The 23,814-nt window shown below is 41.8% G+C and overlaps 1 protein-coding gene across 4 annotated transcripts in view; it reads right to left on the minus strand.

Annotated features, from left to right (window-relative positions):
* Positions 1 to 4,490: 4,490 nt before the first annotated feature.
* Positions 4,491 to 23,814, minus strand: part of IL17RD (interleukin 17 receptor D) — a 102,788-nt gene continuing 83,464 nt past the window's right edge. For 3 of the 4 annotated variants that reach the window (XM_088472675.1, XM_088472677.1, XM_088472678.1), the window contains 8 exons: positions 22,170 to 22,214; positions 21,926 to 22,077; positions 20,942 to 21,007; positions 19,313 to 19,367; positions 18,722 to 18,832; positions 17,377 to 17,561; positions 14,179 to 15,097; positions 4,491 to 10,359 (listed from right to left, as the gene is read on the minus strand). In XM_088472675.1, coding sequence (XP_088328801.1) covers positions 10,253 to 10,359; positions 14,179 to 15,097; positions 17,377 to 17,561; positions 18,722 to 18,832; positions 19,313 to 19,367; positions 20,942 to 21,007; positions 21,926 to 22,077; positions 22,170 to 22,214 — 1,640 coding nt within the window. In that variant the 3' untranslated portion in view covers positions 4,491 to 10,252. Of the gene's footprint in view, positions 10,360 to 14,061; positions 15,098 to 17,376; positions 17,562 to 18,721; positions 18,833 to 19,312; positions 19,368 to 20,941; positions 21,008 to 21,925; positions 22,078 to 22,169; positions 22,215 to 23,814 lie in introns of those variants that run through there. The other variant, XM_088472676.1, reaches the window with a different exon arrangement.

The raw sequence follows: 23,814 nt of genomic DNA on the forward strand, positions 1-23,814 counted from the left end.
AAATTAGCCCTGGCGATACCATATGCAGCCTGAGGCCTCATAGATGAAGTTAGCAGTTCCTGAGTGAGGTCAGACCTGCCTTAACTGTAGGGGTCCGATGTTACTGATTATTTCGCTATGTTGCCAAAGTATACAGATGTGTGTGAGGGGAAGTGGGCGTCCTTATGTCAGGCTGTGATCGCAATGCAAATATTTGCATATCACCGCTGATATTAGCAACTGCGTTACGTGCGTATTAGCAGAATAGCGATCCTTACTGAATCAGGCCCTAAAACTACAATATAAATTTGACATGATTGTTTGGCTTTCTTGTCCCTTAGTTCCATTGTGTTTAAACACTAAAGCTGAGCATCCACTACACAATTATCTGTCAGATATCTATCCAATCTGGCTGGTTGGAATGAAAACCTGGTAATGTATGGGAGCAGATGACAATCATCCATTTACTCACAAACACTGGAAAACAGCCTAAAATGGTTGTCCAGACAAATTGGTTAAACTTAAAACACACAAATTTAACCAATTTGAAAAAAATGTTGTGCCCTTTTTTCAGTGTTTAAAATCATAAGATCGACTGTTATTTGCTCCCATACATTACCAGGTTTTTATTCCAACCAGCCAGATTGGACAGATATCTGACAGAAATTTGTATAGTGGATGCCCAGCTTAAGGGATATTTACTAAAGTGAGACTTTTTAAAAGTGGAGATGTTGCCCATAGAAACCAGATTCTAGCTATTATGTTCTAGAAGGTGCTAGTAAAATGTTAAGTAGAATCTGATTGGTTGCTATGGGCAACATCTCCACTTCTAAAAGCTCACTTTAGTAAATATAGCCCTAAGCTTTTTAACTCAAGTGCTCAACGCACTTTAAAATCTCCTCTGTTCTCTATTGGGGAGCATAGGTATTATAGGATACAACGTATGGCTTAACCAGCAGTGTGCTATATTTTTCCCATTCCTGTCAATGGCCCTTTAATTTCAATAGAAAGGAGAGCTACATGTAGACATTTAATTGAAATTGAATAGACCATTAAAATTAATGTAGCTTTCCACCATTGTGTGTTGTTTAGAGATTCAATCAATCTTTATTGATAGTGTGATAAAATTAGGGAGACACTGGGACTTCTTCCACAATAGCCAATTATATTGTGGCTAACCACTTGTTATTCGCTATGCAGCTAAGGGGAGTCCATTCTATTCAGGCATTTTGCAGTTGTGCTCCAAAACCAAAGCAGTGTGCATCATGCCTCTGTATTTTAATCTAATGAACCATGAATTACAAAATGATGATTTACCTGTGCGGATTACAAGAATCTCTGTGAAATACAGATGACATTCCTGTAGACTGCTAGAACGTCTCTTGTATTTCAAGTTAAAGACACTTCCCATGGATTATAGGGGATGGGTACGGGATGCTGGCGCTTGGGATCCCAGCGGTCAGAATCTTGACAGGGTCAGGATACCAACACCTGACTGTTGGTATCCTAACCCCCCCAACTCACCTTCGGAATGCCGGGATTCTGGTGCCGGGATTCTGACTGCCGTGATCCCCACGACCGCATCCCGATTATAGAACTATTTCTCAGATTATTATGGTCATAGATTTTTAAAATGCTCTGGTGCTTTGCAGCACCCGACATTGGGATTAACAAGTACATACAAGGTACAAAGAAAAAATTCAGACATGAAAACATAGGGTAGGATAGCCCTGCCCGTAAGATCATTTACAATCAAGTGGGAGAACCATCCCTAGACAGTGGGAGTGTGGCACAGAGTGGATCCAGCCCATGGGGCTTATGTAATTGCGAGCTGCAGCTGCTGTGGGTTCTCCTGCGAGTCTTTCCATATTTTTTTTAAAGCTGCAATCATTTTAAATGCAAAACCAATTACAAAAACCTTTTACATAAGCCCCCATGACTACGGCAGTTATACTGCATGTGAACCACATATTAAACATGAACGAATGAATAAATGTTTAGATACAATTTCACCCTTAAAATTTTAAGGCAAATGCACGTTCAGTGGTTAACTGGCTTTATAGCGTTATAATTATGATATTTCACCCACTAATTTCTTTCCCCTGCATCAATAGTATGGAAACTACCGATCAGGCGATAGATGAATAATGCTTTGGTGTCGCGTTTCAGTGATGTGGATACAATTTTCTCTGTACAGTGCTACAGACAACTTGGCAGTGCCATAGGAAAAAGAAAATAATTTAAAGCAGGGTCCATCTGATTTTGAGCACTTTTTTAGATTTTATTGTTCACTAATCTATTATGGCCAACTGCATATTGCCCTGTGTGTGTTTTTGCCCGTGATGAAACTAAAAGTTTTTTGGCCTGAGGAAGGGTTTCCAGCATGTCCTGTTTGCACTCTGTGCACTTCCCCTGATACAATATTGCTAGAGAGCAGCCATCTAGTTCATCAGGGCTGCAGGAGAGCAAGGATCTATTAGGGCTGGAAGAGAGCAGCGATCTATTAGGGCTGCAGGAGAGCAGAGATCTATTAGGGCTGCAGGAGAGCAGCAATTTATTAGGGCTGCAGGAGAGCAGAGATCTAGTTCATCAGGGCTGCAGGAGAACAATCTTCTGTCTGCACTTTTCCATTACACACATCCCTCAGACAGCCCTACAAAGAGCCACATCATCTTGCCTGTGCCAGTTTATTGTGCACCCAGAACTTACTATCGCCTGTTATATGTGAACGGCTACTGCAGACTATTACACGTGTCCCAGAAACCTGGCATTTACCCAGACAATGCCTGAACTGTAGCTGTCCTTACTACCTGCTTGAACTTGACAATGCCTGTGCTTGTACCCTCCTGAGGCTTACCATTCTCGGTAGGCTTTGCAGCTCCTGCCATTGGATACCTATGTTAGCCTGCAAGAACCTGCCGTACACACTTCATCTTTCAGCATCCAGAACACCTGGATAACCCTGATCCTTCATCCAGAGCCACACATTTTTGTCTCGAAGTGTCAGTTACATTAAATTTTCCTTTAAGCTACAATATCAAATCCAAAATTACTTTATTAAACAGGTAATTTTGCTGATCAAGTTACAAACTGAAACTGTTCCTTGGAAACAGAAAAATCCCAGAACAGGATGGAATTAGAATGGGGGGGGGGAAATTAGTTTTTAGAGCCAGAGTAACTATCATGTTACAATAGAAATTAGGCTGAGAATGTAACAAGCCTCATACAGAATAACCATTTCATTGTCAGACTCACACTAGATAAATGGAGGACAGCCAAAACATTAAATGGTGGAGTTCAATTCTCAGAGATGTCCACAAAGTGCCATCAGGATGGTCAGACTGCCGGCATCTCGCAAACACTAACACCGAGGTGCGCAGGACAATAAGTCTCAGGGATGTGTGCAATTGGACAACGCAAAGGCACATGACTAAGAATGAACACGCCCCCAAGTTTTTCCTAAAATGTAAAGTGCAATACACCAACTTTGGTTATTAGGTAATTATCTATATACGTTCATTAACTAATTGCTAAATTAGTTCTCCTAGTGTATGTCTGTGAAAGGGAAATTAGATTGCAAGCCCCACTGGGACAGGGACTTATGTGAACGAATATGCATCCTCCAATTTTAAATCACTGTGTAATATGTTGGTGCTGTATAAATACGAGATAATAATAAATATAAAACCTCTCCTTAAAAATGAAAAATCATTGTGGCTTATGTAATAGGGAGTGATCTAGTGCTGCTGCTGGAACTTCTGCGATTCTTCCCATATTTTTAAAGCAGCAATCAATTTAAAAACAAAACCAGCATGGTTTTGCCTATAAAATGATTGCCACTTTAAAAATACGGGAGCCCCATAAGCCCCATAGCCTGCTAGGAGAATGTACTGCTCTGGTATACACCAAACTACAGGAAAAGTATTGAAATTACATTAGTCAAATTTATTAAATATGTCACCTAAGAAGTGCCAAAAACAAAGTATTATCTCCATGTCTGATGCTGAGGATTGAGGCAACACCACCTCACACCCAGACAGTGCTGTGGCTCTGACAACAAACATAAAAGGCTGCCATTACCTGAGGGTTGCATACATTTGGATAAAAATAAATATAAAAAAACAGATTCATTTGATTTAAATAGGATTTTTTTATAATTTTTTTTTTTAAATAAACGTTTACAAATTTAAAACTTTTACGGAATATTTTTTTTCAAATTAAAAATACTATTTAAATAGAAAAAAAAATCAGATTTAAATCAAAAAAATCAATTTTTGATTTTTTTTTTTTAAATCCGATTTTATGCAACCCTGCCTGAGCAACAACAATTGTCCAGAGATTACTAGGTGCCCATATATCCTTTAAAATAATCAATGAGTTACATTTATAAGTTAATAAAAATATATATTCATAGTAACTGAATGGTCAGCGTCAGTAACAGATATGTAAGATGCATTGGTCATCAGTTACCAGAAATGATTGCTGAACAAAATTATGAAAAATGTCTGTTTATTATACAATATAAAAAGGTACCATGGCTTAGAACATTGTATCTGGTATGTTAATATTAAAAAAATCTAATTTATAAAATAAATGTACATTTCACAACCAGCAACAGCTTGTTTAATAGAGCTACAATATTTACAAAGTTAAAGAAATACAAAAAACAACAAAGAAACAGATAGGGTTCAGACATATTCCCTCAGAAAATGTGTGAAATGCGTGAACACAAATGTGCTTTATATGCGTTTCTCCATCTTCTTTATACCCTTCCTAATACAAACTATTGCAATGACAGCACACCTTAAGGCATACAATATAGGTCATGGTGATTTTAATTGTGGCAACAAGCCCATTGTTTTCAGGCATTAGCGGCAACAACAGCGGTCAGGTGTGAACGAAGTCTCACACCTTCCAACAGGAACTGAAGTCACCCACTAGACATACTGTAATATTCATTACTGATGGATATTGATTCAGGAATTGTGTGCAAATTCAACAATTAAGTGGTAATTGACATCCCACCTTCTGACGGACAGAACCAGTAGTTAATCCAGAAAGATTGTCAGTTACTGATATTAAGCAAACCATTCTGGGGGAGATGGTTTGAAAACAGATAAAGAGCCAAAAGTAGCCTTAGCCAGTTATAAAACAATAGACAACCTGTGGAACTACAAATACCTGTATAATCTTTCAGCTAAAGGCTGGGACTTGCAGTTCTGCATCCAATGAAGTAATGAACAGCAATTTCTGTAGATCTAATAGAGAACACATTACACATAATCTCCTGTGATCTAGGAAGACAGTATAAAATAGCTCATAAACATTCACTTATGTCTTTAAAGGGTATCTCAGCTGCCACCTGAATACAGTTGAGGCAGCCATTTTGTGGTTTGAATAAATATTCAGCCTGTTAATGGTCACTGTATCATGAAGCACTCAGCCATGTTGACAGGCACCTCTGCAACCTAGACGTGTAGAGGCAGAAAATCCTCAGCAAAACTGTAGACGTAAGATCATGAATCCACCCTCCTAGCACATAAGCACCACCCGTTTCAATAAAAGAACGGTTTACATTCTACTCCTAAAATGCTGTTCGATTTGAGCTCCTTTAGAGCTAATAATTATATCATGAGTGAGAAGATATTGGGTCTTTTTTAATTACATGCGTCTCTGAGCTGGTGAAAGACGGAATTCCTTTTATGCAGCAGAAATGATGCAGAGCACATCTACATGGCAAGGACATGCAATAATCTCGCTTTGGAAAAGTAAATATCGTTTCTTCACTGTGTAAAATAAGATGGATTGATGGGCATAATCCTTACTATGCTAGGGACGCAGTCACTACACCCATCTCTGCAAGTTTCTCTTTTCTCACAAATACCACCAGCTTGATCTGTAAACCCACTGTCCCATGACGGAAATCAATACGCAACAGAGGCTTCATAAGTGATCTCCACTGTGTTTAGGTAAGAAGTACACTATACATGGGTTATAATACTTACCCTCATATGCAAGGCTACATTTCATTCCTAGCATAAGCACTAGGGGGCAGGAGAGATGCATTGAAATACAAATTTCTAGACTGAACCAATCTCATTTTCTTAAAATCACAAACCATAACTGTATTTGTAAAATGCGTTACCATCTTGTGTAGGAAACATTGTCATTTCAATCCAAGAGAGTATAGAGTCCACAAACATATGAGTGTGTCTTGAAACAGCTTTGGACATTATTGGGGAAATATCCTATTTTGTAGTATATTTTAGTTGTTATGGTGAGATGCATATTACCTTTAGGAAACTCCTATGTTTATACTTCTATTTTAGTTGAAATTTGGTCATCTGAAAGGGCATCGATTACCTGCTTCCATATAATGGGAAACGGATGACACCTATTCCCAGTGTCCTGATTGGTTGCGTCATCATGACTATTATTCAGATGAGACAATGGCTGCTTATACTATTAGTACAGAGCAGTGCACTTATATAAATTAATCTTTACTCAAATAATTACATTTAGAAAGGATACGAACGAATATATTTGTGAATGATATAAATCACTATCATACTTAATTTTATTTTTGATCTAGGAGAACTTATTGTTGCTGCAATAGTATTACAAATTGTTTCAATTATTAAGGGGTAGTCTACAAGAACAGAGGTTTTATAAATTATATTTACAAACATTCCATGAGTTGTCTTAGGAAATTTTATTTGTGATACAACTGAGCCTTACGGTATGGGCTCACAGTTCAGAAACAGCAGAGCATAGGTTGCAGACTGCTATAGTACTATATCCAGGTGTTTCAATAGCCTTGTGTGAGTCTAATGGTGCATACAGACGGTACAACTTTAACAACCATAGGGCACGATTCTATTCATCGCGATGTTAGGTCGGGGAAGGCTTGTTCTCGCGCCTTAAACAGGGTGTTTAGGCGCGATAACGGGCATTGCCCGACCTAACTTCCCGGCGCGAGGCTATTTTCCAGGCGCGAAGGGCAGAAAACAACCTCGCGCCGGGACTTTTGTCGGATCTCTGCTCTCATCCCCGGAGGGATGAGAGAAGAAATCATTAGTCGGACTTGGCAGCGCGGTGTATTGAATAGCTCCGGGAGCTCACTCCCGGCGCTATTTACATCGCGTTGAATAGAAACGTGCCCATAAATATCGTTGATAAGATTTCCCTCCAACTTTCTGTAGTGCAAGTCAAACGATTTTGGTTGTACACACTGATAGATATCTATGATGGATATTTCAGTGAAGCTATCTTTTTACAGGCAAATCTTTACAAAATCATCCAAGTTGGTGACTGCCATAAAGTGAACGATATCGTTTAAATCGCTCTTAGAAGTCGTACCGCGTGTACGCACCATAATGGTGCATACACACGGTCAAATTTTGTGAGATATGAACGATAACTATTTTAAAAATCGTTCATATCTGAAAGAAAATCTGACATGTGAGCCTGCAACGAGGAACGATGTGCGTTCCCAAATGTCAGATAACGATATCTGACATCTGGTGTGTTTGCAGTCAGATTTCATTTATTTTAATACCGCCTGAAATCGTTCAATCGTTGATAAAAATCGTTCATCTGACCGTGTGTATGCAACATTAGAAATGGCTGGTCATTTATCAATCTCCACTTTATTACTTTCCAGAGATTAATACATCTGGCCCTATATACTAAAGGCACACATCCTTAGACGATTAAATTGAGCAATTGAACGATAACTATATAGTTAGATAATCGTTCGATAATAGTTTGCAGATTGTGTAAAAAAAAAAAAAAAAAGTCTAAAACGACCAGCGATGAGTGCTCCCGCTGGTCGTTTAGACATCTATCACTACACAAATATGTTGTACAACATGACGACATTGTCAGATTCAGCATGTTTGCAGATGATTGATTGTGCCTTCACTGAACGACTGCTCATTCAGTGTAGGCACATCACAGACTGACAAACGACTGCATGATTACAATGTCGTAATCGCGCAGGCTTTTGCCTGTCGTCTAGTGGATGTGTGCCTTAAACCTTGAAGAGAGATAAAGTGGACAGAGATAAGGTACCAACCAATCAGCTCCTGTCACATTACAAGCTGAGGACCTAATTCAGACCCGCTCGCGAGCGCTGAGCGCTCGCAAGCGGGTCGATGGTGCCCTAATGCGCATGACGGAGGGAGCTCCGTCGTGCGCATGCACAAGACCCGCATAGTGACAGCCAAGCTGTCACTATGGGTCTCGCACCAAAGGGGGCCTGCTGTCGATGGTGAGTGACAGCACGCCCCCTTTGGTGGGCGTGCCGGGGGCGTTGCTGCCCAGACGGAGGCGCTCCCATGGGAACGCCTACCGTCTGGGTCCGGCCCCACTGACATCACTAGTGATGTCAGTGGGAGTGATTTTGGCTCTGATAGAGCCAAAAGCACTCCTGGGCTTGCGGTAGCGGGACCCTACCGCAGGGTCTCATCGCAAGCCCGATGGTCATGACCATCGCGACCATCTTTTTGGCCGCTCGCATAAGCTGTGGGTGGTCACCCACAGCTATGCGAGCAGCCAGGAGGCCGCTCCATTTTTAGGTAGGAGGGCCCTGATTCAGAGCGAGCGCTCTCGTCAGAGCGTCCAGCTCTGACTCAGGCCCTGAGTTTGAAAAATGAGTTAGGAGCTGATTGGTTGGTACTTTCTCTCTGTCCAAGGCTTAGTACATAATAGTTCCTAGCTGTCAAACTATTAGGAGACATTTTAGCTTTGCCATTAGGTTTAAAGAATGTTTGCGGGAAAGACATAGTGATCACCTATTTTTGCAATTGAAGTCACAAATTTTCTCAGTCAATGTTCTGGCATGCCTCGGTCATGGTACTTCTCTAATGGATTTGTAACAAATGTAGGATCGTTGAATAAATATAAAGAGCCAATGTAGCACATACATTGCACCACATAGTTTCTGGAGGCAGCAGCAGTCAAACATGGGGTTCTTACTTAATAAGAAATGTGCATTGTAAAGTGACTGTAACCCATAGCATCCAATACGACTAGCATGCCGGGGCACACACAGTTATCTACAAATGGGCACATTCTCACCAAATCTGACTCCAAAATGAACATGATGCTAAGTCATTATTTTATCAGAATAGATTGGCTCATTTTCCTGCATGCTCATAAATGAAGTCAGGAGAAGACCACTCAGTGACTGGTATGAAGATGACCATACACAAGCGGAGACCACCAGACCACCTTTATCTTGCTGCCAACTAGTCAGTTCTGTCCATATTGGCCACCCACGTGTGTGACCGAATTGGAGAGTGGTCATGTTGCTAAGTCAGGACCAACCTCGTGTCACCAGCTTATATGGCATTTTCGTCGTAGCGTTTAAAAAACAAAAATGTTGGTATGGTTCCAGCACATACGATTTAATAGGCTCAATGCACTGTGGATAAAATCAAAAAGGATTTTACCATATTTAGGTCTATTTTTAAATTTCCTGGTGCTTGTGGGTTTGGTTTCTTTTGTAATGTAAGAACAAGGCAGAATACAACCCCCATCAGACCGCAGCCTAGGATCGGTAACAGCAGCGTCTCAGCATAAAGAAACTCAGTATCGTGACTTGTGCCCCCAATGGTGCAAACACACACCAATAATGGCCCCATAGCATGTTTACACTCCAGTATACAAACATGTGATACACCATATGGATGAGGTCTACTTGTCCATTAATGGTCACTATGACTACAGTTGCTCTTCTGGCCGTCCTCAAGGTGCTTCCATTTTTTGCGATTGTTTTTCAATTATGGATTACATATCACTTCAAACCCAAGAGCTTGAAAACTTTAGACTGTGGGAGTGTTTCAGGGCCAGAATGGCTTCTTGTTTTTTCAGCCTGGTGCAAAGAAAGGTTTTTGGCTCAAACTAAAGCAGCAGGACCCCTCTGTGCATCCCACTTCAACAAAAATAAAATAACTGTCAACAAAATTTACCACATTGGAATCCAACGTCTGGCCCTGGACAAATCTGTGAAACACCCAACGTCTTGGCATAAAGTTTATTATTTAAGTCCCAATTTGTTTCTTCCTTGTTCACTGGCCCCGAGGTCCCAGACTCGGGTAGGAAAGGGGAGGCAGATTTTATAGGTCTCATATATTCAAGTAGGTTCAGGGTCCGCAGTGATCTGGTGACTATTCACAATACCTGTTTGTTAAAGTGGCAATGCATATTAACTCCTTCACCGCCAGCGGGGCTAGCCCCTCCTTTGGCACAGCATGGGTTAACCAATAAACTACAAAGGTGCAATTGTTTGAAGCTCATCGGGATGAATGTGGCAATGAAGATCAGCTTTACACACACTGTATACAACAGATTTTGGCACAGTCGGCTCCTCCTCCCCTGCAAAAGGAAAACAAATGATTAAAATATCTCCTAGAACAGCTCTCAAAACCAGGGGATCTCAACTCCAGACCTCAAGTACCACGAACAGGTCATGTTTTGTGCATTTCTATAATCATACACAGGTGAGTTCAGCTATTTTGCTAAATCGGTAATTATCCCAACTGCTTCCATGGGCAGAAATCCTCAAACATTGACCTGTTAAGATGACTTGAGGGCTGAGGGTGGGAACCTTTGCTCTGGACAGATCTGGATGATGACTGTACGACTTCTAGCCTTTGCTGCACATTCAGTCATAATTCCTTGGTCATGTAATCTGCTGTTTGCAAAACAATTATTACATATGGCTGAGATAAATGCATGTCACTTTTGCGGACAGCGGGTGCTCTGGAACCTAAAGTAACAAACCCCCACTATGGGGGATGCAGTCTCGTATAACTTGGGGGCGTAACAGGGTGGTAACGTTGCATTTGCACATAGGCCAAGTTTAGCAAGGGTATGTTGTGTGTATGCTTATTTACAGCCATTGTCACTTTGCACCAAGGATAAGGCTGGTGTAAGTGTGCCTAATAATGACGATGGCTAGGAAACAAAGTGTATATATGGGGCGGTCTGGTCACAGATGGTACAACTCAATATATGGACATTTATCCACATTTATTTTACAAGCACGTAATGCAGGTGCAATTATGGCCAACTTGCATTCAAATCATCAGCCCCATAAAGTATGCTGGAGAAGCTGCCAGGACTATAGATTCCTAAATTCATAAATGAGTTCATCTGCGTTGTATCTGGATTCACACCAGGTTATACCACAAACTTACACAAGCTTCCAAAGACCCTCAATTAAGCTGCAGCAATTGAGCAGTAGTTCATTAAGCTGAACGCTGGATCCATGACTAGGCCTAAAGGAAAAGCAAATAGTACCTCCAGAATAACATGTATGCTACTCTCACACGTCCCTGGCATTAGCGCACACTATCAGCGGTTACTATCTGTAACCCTAATGCATCATTTACAGAAGAGATGTGAATAAGATGAAATTATGGCCCATAACAAGGAAGGCAAATAGCGGCGGAATTTCCCGTTAATTTGTATCACTGTGACACGCTGCCAGCGACGGGGCTCGGTGTAATGCACACTCGGCAGTGCCTGGAAGGCTTCGCAATGATGGCGAGAGCGATGCTTGACAAACAGCGGTAATCTTAGATTACCGCTGTTTGTTAAAGCCACAAAGGGTGGCGAGCGCTAAAGGGGTTATGCTTCGTAGCTAAATAGGGGCCAATGCCTCTGGGTCAGCAGAATGCGATTCCATCATCTGTAACTGGTGCTATATATTATATAGTCTTGGAACAAACACTCTATTGCTACAAGTGTTAATCAGGATGAAACATCTATTAAAAGGCTAAGGGGTAGATTTACTAAAGCTTCCAAAAATGAAAAGTGGAGGTGTTACCCATAGCAACCATTCAGATTATCGCCAACATTTCTCTATTGCATCCTAGAAAATGAGATCCAGAATCTGGTTGCTATGGGCAATGCCACCACTGGTCTGTTTTAAAAACATTAGTAAACTTACCCCTATTACGATTCAAAATTTCCCTGTGAAAACAAACATTGTAAAATTCCCAAATTATATATCAAAAAGTTCCTATGTCATAATATTTGAAGTTCTAGGAATCCAATATCAGCTTCATCCAGGCATTTGTTCCATTATCCTAACGATGATCACTGTCTTGCCGACTACATTGTCATTCAATAGACATACCTTATAAGACTACAGCCTCCCTTACCGATCATATCTTCTGACATGCCACATACAGTGTCTTACATGTATTCACACCCATGCCCAGTTCTCTCACTCTACGGTTTTTATTTCACAGCACTGAAATTCAAAATCAGTCTTATTTTATTGTAACATTGGTTTAAGTTGAAGATAAAAGTAAAATATGATGTTTGCACAATATCTACTCCCTGTGTTTTGGAGGCTTTGGTGAAAAACAATGGTCAAAAGGAGGACACTTGCATGGACACCCCACAACTAAGGGATCCATATTCAGGTTTTTATATGCAGGGCAGCTGGGAAAATGGCAATTAAAGAGCATCCCGGAGTAGTTAGATATAAAGTAATACAACGTCATTAATTAGGAAACGGGTACAAGTCAATATCCAGTTGTTTGGCTGTTACGCTGGGTACACATTAGACGACTTTCAAGCAATGTCGTCAACAATTTCCCTTGAACTCCCGGACAAACAATCTAGTGCATACACACTGTGCAATCATAAAAACGACCAAACAATTTATTTTGCATCGTTTGGTGGTTAGATCGTTAACTATATAATGTAACCATATCACCTGATCGTTCAGTAGTGCGTGCACACTGCACGATCTGAGGGGAATCGTTAACGGGATTGACAGATCAAAAGATCTTCATGTACAAAAGATCTGAAGATGCGACCAATGACCCACGGGAGCGCGCGTCAGCATCGTGATAGAGCGTACACACTGGACGATTTGTCGTTCCGATGCGTTGGAATCGGACGAATTGTTCAAAATATCGTTCAGTGTGTACCCAGCTTTACAGTAATCCATTTTGGTTCAATTATCAGGGAGTGGAAGCTACATCAAATGACAACACGCTGCCCAGAAAAGGTCCTACCTACCTCCAAGGAGACTTGTGAGAGAAGCCGTAGAGATAGGGCCAATACACACTATGAAGGAGATCAGAGGTCAGTATTTGTGACTGAAGTAAAGCTGTGCCATTCAATAATATTAACCTTGGCCTGTAGGGGAGGGTGGCCCAAATGTGCAGTCACTCAAAATGAACCATTTAAAAGTGCGTCTGAAAGTGCTAAAGAGCATATGTAACAACCCACTGTTGAAGTGGGAAAAGTTTTTTTTTGTGGTCAGAGGAGACTAAAATAGAATTTTGTTTGGTCAAACTGAAAAGCATGATTGACATGCTGCTACGATTGGGGGGCGGAGCAGGGGAGTGGCTGGCCACCGTTCCCAGAAACGTGGGCATGTTGCTGCTTTCCAGGAGGGATGAGGCCAGGGTCTGCATCGGTGGATGCAGATTTCCTGGCCTTGCAGCTGCCAGGACCCGGCCAGGCAGTGGTATGCTTCAGCTACCGCAGCCTGGCCACAGGAGCAGCCATCACGACCATCGTTTGCGATGGTGATCACAGGCTGCGACCTTGGTGGCAGTATTGGGATCGCAGATGCAACAAGGAGGTGTCTGTTTCCTACAGACACCTCCTGCTGCATTTGAGATGGACAGAATTTCACAGCCGCTTGTGTGAAATTCTGTCATCTCTAAATCTGCCCATTACCTGACTACCCTGAACAACATGCAGCAAATCCAGTGTGCCAAGCGGTTACACACTTACCTCAAAAGACAATGCAGTTATCCCTGTTAAAGGTGGCTCTACAAAATTTTACTGTGGGTATTAAATAATTATACAAACACTGCTGTTTTTTCTGAAGTTCTAACATAAAACAATGTTACACAAAGTCTTTAATGCAAAATGTCAGCGCTGTGAGATAAAAAGGAGCACAAGAGAAAATAGTATAAAACCAGAGAATTAGTCAAGGGTGTGAATACTTTTGCAAAGGGTTAATATGTATGTGTTACCAGTGGTGAGGCTTAGCAGTCCTACGATACGTATTTTAGAACACTAGCTCTGCTGTCAGGTCTCAAAAACAGGGCGTCTCTTCACAGGAGGCCAGGGGAATGAATCCCTGGTTGGGCTGATCGAATGCATTTGCCTGGGCTTCTAAGGTGGAACAAAAGCATCAGAATAATGAGTGTGTCATACCTAGCCCTGAGGATGAAGAGACGCTCTCTGCAATAGATGAAGTCTCTACTTGGTCAGTCAATAGTCCATCCATTAATGGTAATGACAGCTCAGACGATGGAACAGAAGAGTCATATATCCCAGAGTCCCGAGGCATGTCCGCCTGGTTGACAACCTTTACAGAATGCAGCACTGGCGGGAGAGCGTGGCACTCTGTGTTCCGTGTTTCCGTCTCATCGCCAGGGTCATTGTTTTGTGTGAGTGAATGACGGTCCGCTGAGGCCACGACATCTGCTGTCACAGTGCTATCGTTTTCCGTTACCTGCTTCACGGTGACATCGTTTAGGACCAACCCGGAGTCAAACTTTTCCATCACGGGTTCCTGGTAATGGAGCGTTGGAGAGTGGGACAGAACATGTTCCTTCTCAAACCAGTCTGGTTCCTGGTCAATATACTGGTGCATGTTACAGATGGCGACATACAGAGCGCGCCCGGCTTTGCTCCGAAAGTAATTGCGCTTGCTAATGTTGGTTGGATACTGATCGTGGTCCTGCAGACTAAGCTCCTTGGAGTACAGGTGGTGGTAGAGCTGGGGGAGGTGATCCATAAGTTTGTATTTCTTCGTCACATCTAGAACCCCAGGGATGTCATTTTCACTGGAGTAATCAAAGTAAACGGTGATGAATTTGCTGAAGTCCTCTGTGCTGTCCTTGACTTTGCTTAGTTTCTCAGTGATCATGGACATGGCGCTGGCAAAGATCTCTCCTTTCCCAGACTCTGTGCTGGATCCTTTATGCTTTCTCTTCTTCTTGTCCACAAAATACTTCAGCCCCTTGGAACACACAACAATGATGTAATGGGAGTCTTTCATCTTCTGTTTCAGCCACTCCCGCTGGCCCTCCTTACAAATCTTCAAGTTTTCCCACAAGTCCAGAGAAACCTTAAAAAGGAGATACAAAAGGTTCAGAATCATTGAAATATGTAAAGATAACTGGGGTGTATATTGAATGCATTACTAGGGATCAATCTGCTGTAGTCACGAAGATTACAAGTAAAAATATAAAACAGTGTAGAGCTATCACCGTTTATGGTGCGACTGGAAATAATTAGAGATCTATTTAAAAAGGCAGCAGCAGTAAGAGGCCACAAGGGGGCACTCTTGACACGCATAAGTAAACAACCATACTATACAATTGAAATCTAAATGGTCTCTGACATCTAGTTGTTCATGTAAGAATTGTAAGGTCTAATATAACCTACTGAAAAAGAGATAACTCATTTTTATTTCAACCTTAGACAAGAACATCACCTAAAAACAGTTGATAGGTTATATTTACTAAACGGCAGCTTTTCAAAGTCGCCGATAGTCGGACTTTTTGCCAACAGAATTTAAAATAGCAATATTATTAAATGCAAAGCACATCTGGTTTTGCATCTACTAGTTTTTTCATTTAAAATTCTGCCGGTAAAAATGCAGACAGACAATCTGCAGTTTTTCAAAGTTTAGTAAATATACCAGTTATCTCTAAAGTCTGGGTGACAAGTGAAGATCTTTACTAATCAGCTGTTTCATTTTAGAATGTTCTTTCCTCTTGCTGGCTCTGAGCACGTAAACAGCCAGCAGCTCCAATGGCAGCAAGACGGTGCCCCAGTTCTTTAGCTACTCAGGGAGATTTATCTTGTAGAGAGATAAAGTACCAATAAATCTGCTCCTGTCACTTTTACAGGCTATGGGCCCCATTTATCAACAATGCATAAACCCTTAAGCACTCAGTAAATGGGTTATGTTATGCTTTCAATGTCTTTAGATGGCGAATGCGATGCGGTCTCCGTTGCCGGCAAAGGGGACCCTGCAGCAGCCTTCTGACTTCAGTGAAACCTTCCAGGCACTACCGGGTCCCTGCCGGGGTAATCAGTCATGCACAGACAGACAATCATGCATGCGCATTACACAGGAGCCCGTCGCTGGCAGCAATGGTGAGTGGAGGACCCCGCCGACGAGGACAAGGAGGCTGCACCTCGCCACAGGGGTACGTAATGATGTATACTATTGACTTATTTGTTTGTATTACTGCGATAAACTAAATATGCCGCTGGTATTTAGAGCCCTATGTTTGAAAAATGGCAGTTAGAAGCTGATTGGTTGGTATTTTATCTCTCTCCAAGTTTTGATAAATCTCCCCCAGAGCCTGCAAGAAGGAGGTACACGATTAAATGCATTCAACAAGGTGCATACACACACAACGATTTTTTGAACAATCGATAACTATATCTTTTATCGTTCAAAAAATCGTTTACTTTCTGCGTTAAAATGATGAACGATTATCGTTCATGCGCGTTCAAGTTTGTAGTTCAGTCAGACTGACCAACTCAACGATTTTCAGTAAGGGAATATGCAAAAATCGTTTGTAGTTCAAAAAAATCGTTCATTACATTTAGTAAATGAACGATTTTAGTAAACGTTTTTCGTTCATTTTTCCCTTGAAAATATGAACGAAAATAGTTTACTAAAATCGTTCACTTACTAAATCGTTGTGTGTGTATGCAGCTTTACACTTCTGATGCGGATTTCAAATTTCAAAAGTTGATTTTTGATGCATATGCCCTTATTAGTAACACAAAAAAAACATTAAATATTAATTGAAAAAAAAGCTGTACTTGGAATTGAGATACATTTTGTCCTCAATGTCCCACATTACTACCGTACAGGCTATTTTCATGGGCAAAGCACAGATCAGAAGTACCACATCTTAAACACAGAGGAGCCGATGAAGAGATACTAGTAAGTCAGTTTTGTGGACGGATCTTGCCATTTCTTGCACTGTGCTTGTGTCTGAGCTAAACATATGCAGCTCTGAGCAAATACAGGCGTTTCCACTTGTGACTCAGTGAGTGTAACTGGGCGGCATCTGAGGCCGCATAGGTGGAGCTACGGACCATTCATAGGTGACCGTACACAGAGATCAGATGGACCCCTTACCACCGTGCAGAGGGCGGATGCACATATATGCGCCGATAGTGATTATACGTTCACAAGCAGATGGATAGGGGCAAAGACCCGCTCAGGTTCCCAATATTGGCTGCAATGAGACCTCACTGCTCTACTGATGCCTCCAGTAATGGCTTTAGTCCTAGTAAATTAATAGGCTGCATCCCCAGGAATGGATGCTCGCATCTTCGTCTGACTGGCGTGCACCAGGCCCAGGGTTGATAACTTACTTCACACCCGCAGAAATCCTGCAGGAAATAGGCAAAGCACTGGATCACATTGATGTGTTTCTGGCAGTCCTTGTTCGAGTAGCAAATGAAAACTTTCGGGCGTGGCCGAGGCCGTTCAACATGGATGCTTCCAGCGTACGTGGAGGACTCTGAACTCTCCTCGTCAAGGTGGGAATAAATGTTTTCTACAGGATGAGAATATACAGTCAGTCAGTGACGAGAAGTGGAGAGTCTAGCATCGTTTTCCTAAGTCTTTGAAATAAAGAATTTGGGTTATTTATTGTTAAAAATAAAAGGAAAAAAAAAGAAAACAAAAAAAGAAAAACAGAAAAATGAACTGATTTTGTCAACCCTGGGAATAGAAACTATTCTTTCTGACACAGTAAACTGATTTATGTAAAATATTCCATATGCCTGAAGTGTTGGGGGCTTTATTTATGAAGCAGCAGCTTTTGTAAGTCGCTACTTCGTGGCAGGTTGCAGGTGAAAATTTTAAACGGCACCCGCAGTCAGTGTAAGGTGCGGCGTACGTTACTCTGTCTGCGGGTGCCATTTTAAATATTCACCTGCAACCCACCAGGAAGCAGCGACTTACAAAAGCCCCTGCTTCGTAAATAAAGCCCCCAAGTGGTATGTACATGCACTCCTGCAACTTTTAAGTTCTGTATTGTTCAACTTAACATTAAAGTAATTGAGGCAGAGTTATTTTTACTTCCATTGGATATGACGCAAACAGCTCTGTTTACACAATGGTGTCCTATGCATAGATTGTAAGCCCCGCCCCTAGATTGTAAGCCCCGCTCCTAGATTGTAAGCCCCACCCCTAGATTGTAAGCTCCGCCCCTAGATTGTAAACTCTACCCCTAGATTGTAAACTCCTAGGAGCAGGGACCTCCTCCCTACCGTCTCAAAGCCTTCTTCTCTAGCACTTCTATGACAGCCTTCACCTTCCCAGCTGTATTGTGTATGAAGAATTGTGTTGCTAATTGTTACTTGTGCTCTGTTTATAAGTTGGTTACTGTATTGTAATGTAATGTTCTTTGTACCCTGTACTGTATGTACAGCACTGTGGACCACTTGTGGCGCCCTATAAATAAAATGTAATAATAATAATAGGGCAGTGCTGAATCATGTAGTATCCAAGGGAGAGTATTATAAATGACTTAGTGAATAACACTAAGGAAGTATTACAAATAAAGCAATGTATTTAGTACAAGTTAAAGGTTTGTGCAAAGCAAAACACTAACCAATGAATAGGCTGAGCAAACGTTCAGCACATTTAAATCTTGGCGAACAATATATTGTTTTTCTTAATTACTAACATCTATCATTTTTGCACACTTACCTTGCTGTTTTTTCCGGCACATTACAGTGAAGAGGGTGGCAAAAGCAGATATGATAACCAAAGGAACCGTGATAGCGATAGCGCGAATTGGTCCGGCCCAAGGAGAATGCACTGCCAGAGAGGGGGAGACTGGGTTACACAACTGAGACAAGCTAATACAGTATAAGTCAAGCAATCCTGACTAATCAGAAAATATTTTGGAAGTTGGCTACTGCATACTGTCATATTTCTGTGAAAGCCTATCCCGAAAACCAAAGGACATGAAGTAAAATGCAGTATAAGAAGCATTGTATATTGCTGTAGACTTCTTAAAATGCACGTTTGTAAATTACACATTCTTAAATAGTCAGAGTAACACGTTTCATTATATTATAGAGCTTTCATCAGAGATCACCACGAGAGCGGTCGGCCATGCAAAGATCGATATCGTACAAGAGATGATGAAAAACACAGTGACTTATAATTATCACACTAATACATGTTTATCATAAATGGAGCGTTCAGAGTAGTTTTATTTTAGGTTGAGTCATTACCCAGCTACAGAATCCCATCACTATAAAGGTGTAGCCCGTACTGTTTCCAGATACTTGCCTGGTTTTAGGGAGTAGTGCATGGAACGCCGAGTTGTGTTTGTGTCATCAAGAAGCTGTAGAGATAAATAACATAGGAGGGAAAGTTTACATGGAGGTGCAGTTGTATTGTCTCATGGAGATCTTGACTAGAGAGGCCAACACTGAGATTTCACGTTCTGTAAACATTCTCATCTGCACTGTAAGTTTGTTAATATTCTGGCTATATATAACTTATAATCCTGACATAAATAATGATCGGATATTTAATATTTCACTATTTAATCTGTACTAATCCCTAATTATCCATTTGTCATTTATACACTGTACAGACAGTCTGAACTGTGTGGAGTTTGTATATTCTCCCTGTGCTTGCGTGGGTGTCCTCCAGGTACTCCAGTTTTCTCCCACACCCCAAAAATATACTGGTAGGTTAATTTGGCTGCCATCAAAATTAACCCTAGTGTGTATGTGTATGAGCATGTGATAGGGAATATAGATTGTAAGCTCCACTGGGGCAGGGACTGATATGAATGGCCAAATATTCTCTCTGTACAGCGCTGCGGAATGTGTGCGCTCTATTTAAATAACTGGTAATAATACATAATATTACTCCATGGGAATGAAGCCTATTACATTACTAGGGAAGGGATATCGCTGTAGGCATCAGGAAATCAGTCATATCCTATTGCAGCCAATATTGGGTAAATGAGCTATAGGCTACCACAATCTCCAATAACAATCCTCTCAATTTTGGTTAAAAAAGCAGCTGGAGAGTGAGCATAACAGGCCTGTGCGAGCAGTCAGCATGTGAGTGATTTTGTCTGATATGGCTGCCAATGTGTGGCCAAATCAGCCCATCTGAGACAAGCTTTACATATATGGGCATATTTATTGGTTTCAGGAAACAGATCTTATTTGTGCTTTTTCTAATGACAGTGACCTGATGGCCTTAATCCATGCAAACATCCAATATTAGCAGTAGTATCCAATATTAGCAATAGTAAAAAATCCTTCACCTCTCTACTGTATAAAATTCAAATTCATAGTCGGCTACGTGTCTGTGATCAGCTGTGTGAGACAGAGCATGGCTCCAGTAATCAAGAGCTGGCCGCCCAGAGACATGTCGTCCTATCTGACGATTGGCAAGTGCATACACACTTACCAATCGCTGGCCCAATGTGTCACACCCGACGTCACAACTGGGCATGCATTTACATTAGCCCGCCCAGTTGTGATGTCAATTACCGGCGGCCTCTGCAGAAAGTGTACGGGCAGTCGGCTGATCGCCTGTAGACACAGCACGATGTGCAAATATATCTGCAGATCCGATGAGATATGTCTATGAACTACGTCGTTCACAGACCTATCGCTGGTACACACCCGTCGATGTGCCCAAAGATCTATCGCCCAGTGTGTACCCAGCATTAAAGATAGCAAGTCGGCCATGCATGGAGCTAAATAAAACAAAAAAGTGGTCTCCTAAAATGTTTATAGATCTTATTATCTCCTTTAGGTAAGGCAACTTGTATTTTTGGTTTGAATAACACATCTGACACCAATACCCTAGTTTTGCCTTGCAACGTATGTTCTCAGCTTAAAATTGTAGCATACACTCAAAATATAAAACCTTGTAAATCAGACATTTTACCTCAATGACGTAATCCCCGGGAGAGACGTTCTGGAGGAGGCAGTTTGTGTAGTCTGAATTCTGCACCTATAATCATTGATATTTGTGTCACTGATACAAGTCATTAACTTTCTCTATACAAATTAAACTTACACAAAAGTCATTTTTTTGGGCAAGCAGCATCAGTACAATTAGTACAGACACACTGGGGTGTATTTACTAAAGTGCAGGTTTTTAGAAGTGGAGTTGTTGCCCATAGCAACCAGATTCGAGCTATTATCTTCTAGAATCTGATTGGGAGTTGCTGCCCTTAGCAACCTCCCGCACTTTAGTAACTATACCCCACTGACTCTAAATATGTGGTTTATTTCTCATCCTTGCGAATTCCCTTAATGAAGAATTCAGTTAAAAAGTAATAGATTGGAAGCTAAAGGAACAGCATGGCACGGTCTGCGATAGGAGAACATTCCTGCCCATCATGATGAAGCTTCCACCTTTGTCTCAGCCCCTTTCTGCTCTCAGCTACTGGGATCGGCAGCACTTGGTATAGGATTATAGAGAGGGGGGAAGACGTAAAGAACGCTTAGGGTTCACTAAATTAATTCCAAGCAATAAACGCTCCTCACTCTAGGACCCGCCTCAACGGCTGACATAGGAGGTTCATGTGCTGCTGACGCAGGTTGGAAGACGTCCTAGCTATGCCTTAGAACTGTGCAAATAGCGTCAAGATCCAACACACACACACACACAAGACCGTGGTGATAACTTAGGCAGTGAAAGACCTTGGCAGGGGGCCCAGAACCCTGTTCCACTTCAAGCAACTTCCGCTCTGTCCGGTTAACTGTCTCACGGCAGAGAAGGTGGAAGCCCTGCTTCAGGAGAGCCTGCCAGGTTATCTCTTCCAGCCACAAAGGGTGGAGAAGGAAAACAAACCATAAAAATAGAGGAAACATTTGGAAGAGGAAATTGTATTGTAATAAAATATTATGCAATAACGAAAGGTACCTGTCTGCAGATCTTCTGTTTAAATGAGGCGTCGTGTTTCATCCGATAGTTCACGTAATATGCGTTAAACCCAAAGTTGTATGGTGCATGGTCAAAGGACACCTGCATGTTAACGCCTTGCTGTGTAACGTTAATGCTTTTTGGTTTCCAGTCTGCAGAGGGAGAGGGAAAAGGAGTTCGGTAAAAGCGGTTCTAGAGCAGCAGTCCGGGTCTATAGAAGCATCAGTGGGATGCATGTACTTACATGGTTTGCAGGTTAAATTGTCTGGCTGCAGCAATGTCTCACACGCTGTAAATAGAAAGATAAAGTCAGTATAAGAGGAAACAATCGCCCGTCTTGTCACAGGGATATTGGCCACGTCGGGCAATATTTAATGACAAACAGAGGTCACTCATTTTCTAACTCATTGTTTCCTATGCGCTCGGATAAAAACAAAAAAAACAACAATTCAGGCGCTATCTAAAGCGGCAATTCCCTTCAATCACACAATGGGGAAAGTAATCAGTTACAAGTTTATAACAATGCAAGGTTTCTTGGCGATTTTGCTGTGAGATTTAAAGCAGCAATTTATTTAAAGGAGAAACCACCCTGGTTTAATTTTAAAAATATTGCCACTTTAAATCCACTTTTACAATCTCCCAATGTCTGAACTTAGTCGAATTGCATCACACCATTGTAGTTCTAAATCTATTTTAATGAAATGCACAAGTAAGAGGTTTTAGGAGATTGCTGGAAGGAAATATTTATTTAAATAGCTAATCTCTGCCAATAAGATTCAAAGCAATTTACATATTTTGCAGGGGGCGATTAGGCCATTTTTGATGCACGGAATTGCTATTCTAGTTCATAAACATCATTCCCGGTCCCACTGTAGCTGACAGGATATCCATTCTTTTTATGCATCAATGCTAAGTACTGTGCCACGATCCCTAAAAGTTTATTTGTTTTTCTTTGGGTGACTGCTCCCATGAGAATAATGGCATGAGATCTGGTAATACTCTGTTTTGTAAATAACGAATCTCTTAAGATTAGCGCAGCTGCAAGAGGGCGTCTCAGAATTGGTAGCGGCATTAGCATAACGATGCAGCCATGGCTGTGTCTATGAATGCTTAATGACAGATGTACTAAAAGGAAAATGTGGGCAAAAAAACGAACACTGACGTTTTCACAATTTGCCCGCATTTTCCATATGTGCCAAGATCAGGAATGCGATACATTTCGGAGCTTCGACCGGGTGGGCATAGCCATCTTCAGATGGTGTCGCCCAATAGAAGCCTATGGGATTCTTTGCGCATCCTGCGGACGCGATACTTACTACACCCCGTCCAGAGAATGAAAATCACCTGTATAACTCCAGCCTGTAACCCAATTTTTTAAATCCATATTTTTAATAGATTGCAAAAATACCTGTATTTGGTATGTGGTCAGGAAACCGTCAGTCGAAATGCCGACCGCCGGCTTCCCTAATGTGAAATCCCGGCATGGGACTAATGATAGGCATCGAAATCCCGACGCCTATCATTATCTCCACGTCAAAATCCTGACGCCTGGCATACCGAACGAAGGTAAGCCGGGCGTCGTGAGCAGACAGCTGCGGGGGGGGGGGGGGGGTTAGGTTTAGGGGCTCCCAGGGGGACTTAGGGCTTGGTACCCGCCCCAGAGGGTTAGGCTAGGGGGGGGTTAGGGTCAGGCACCCCCGGGGGGAGGTTAGGGTTAGGCACCTTCCAGGGCGGGGAGAGTTAGGTTTAGGGTGCGGGGATAGGTTTAGGCACCCCTAAGGAAGGTTTAGGGTTGGGGGGGAGGAGAGGGTTAGGGGGGGGGGGGGGGGAGGGTTAGCTTTAATACTTACTCTGTCGGGATCTTCATTCTTCTGCCTTCCAGCGTCGGT

This window comes from Taudactylus pleione, unplaced genomic scaffold (assembly GCF_031769625.1).
Source record: "Taudactylus pleione unplaced genomic scaffold, aTauple2 ptg000128l, whole genome shotgun sequence".
Classification (NCBI taxonomy): domain Eukaryota; kingdom Metazoa; phylum Chordata; class Amphibia; order Anura; family Myobatrachidae; genus Taudactylus; species Taudactylus pleione.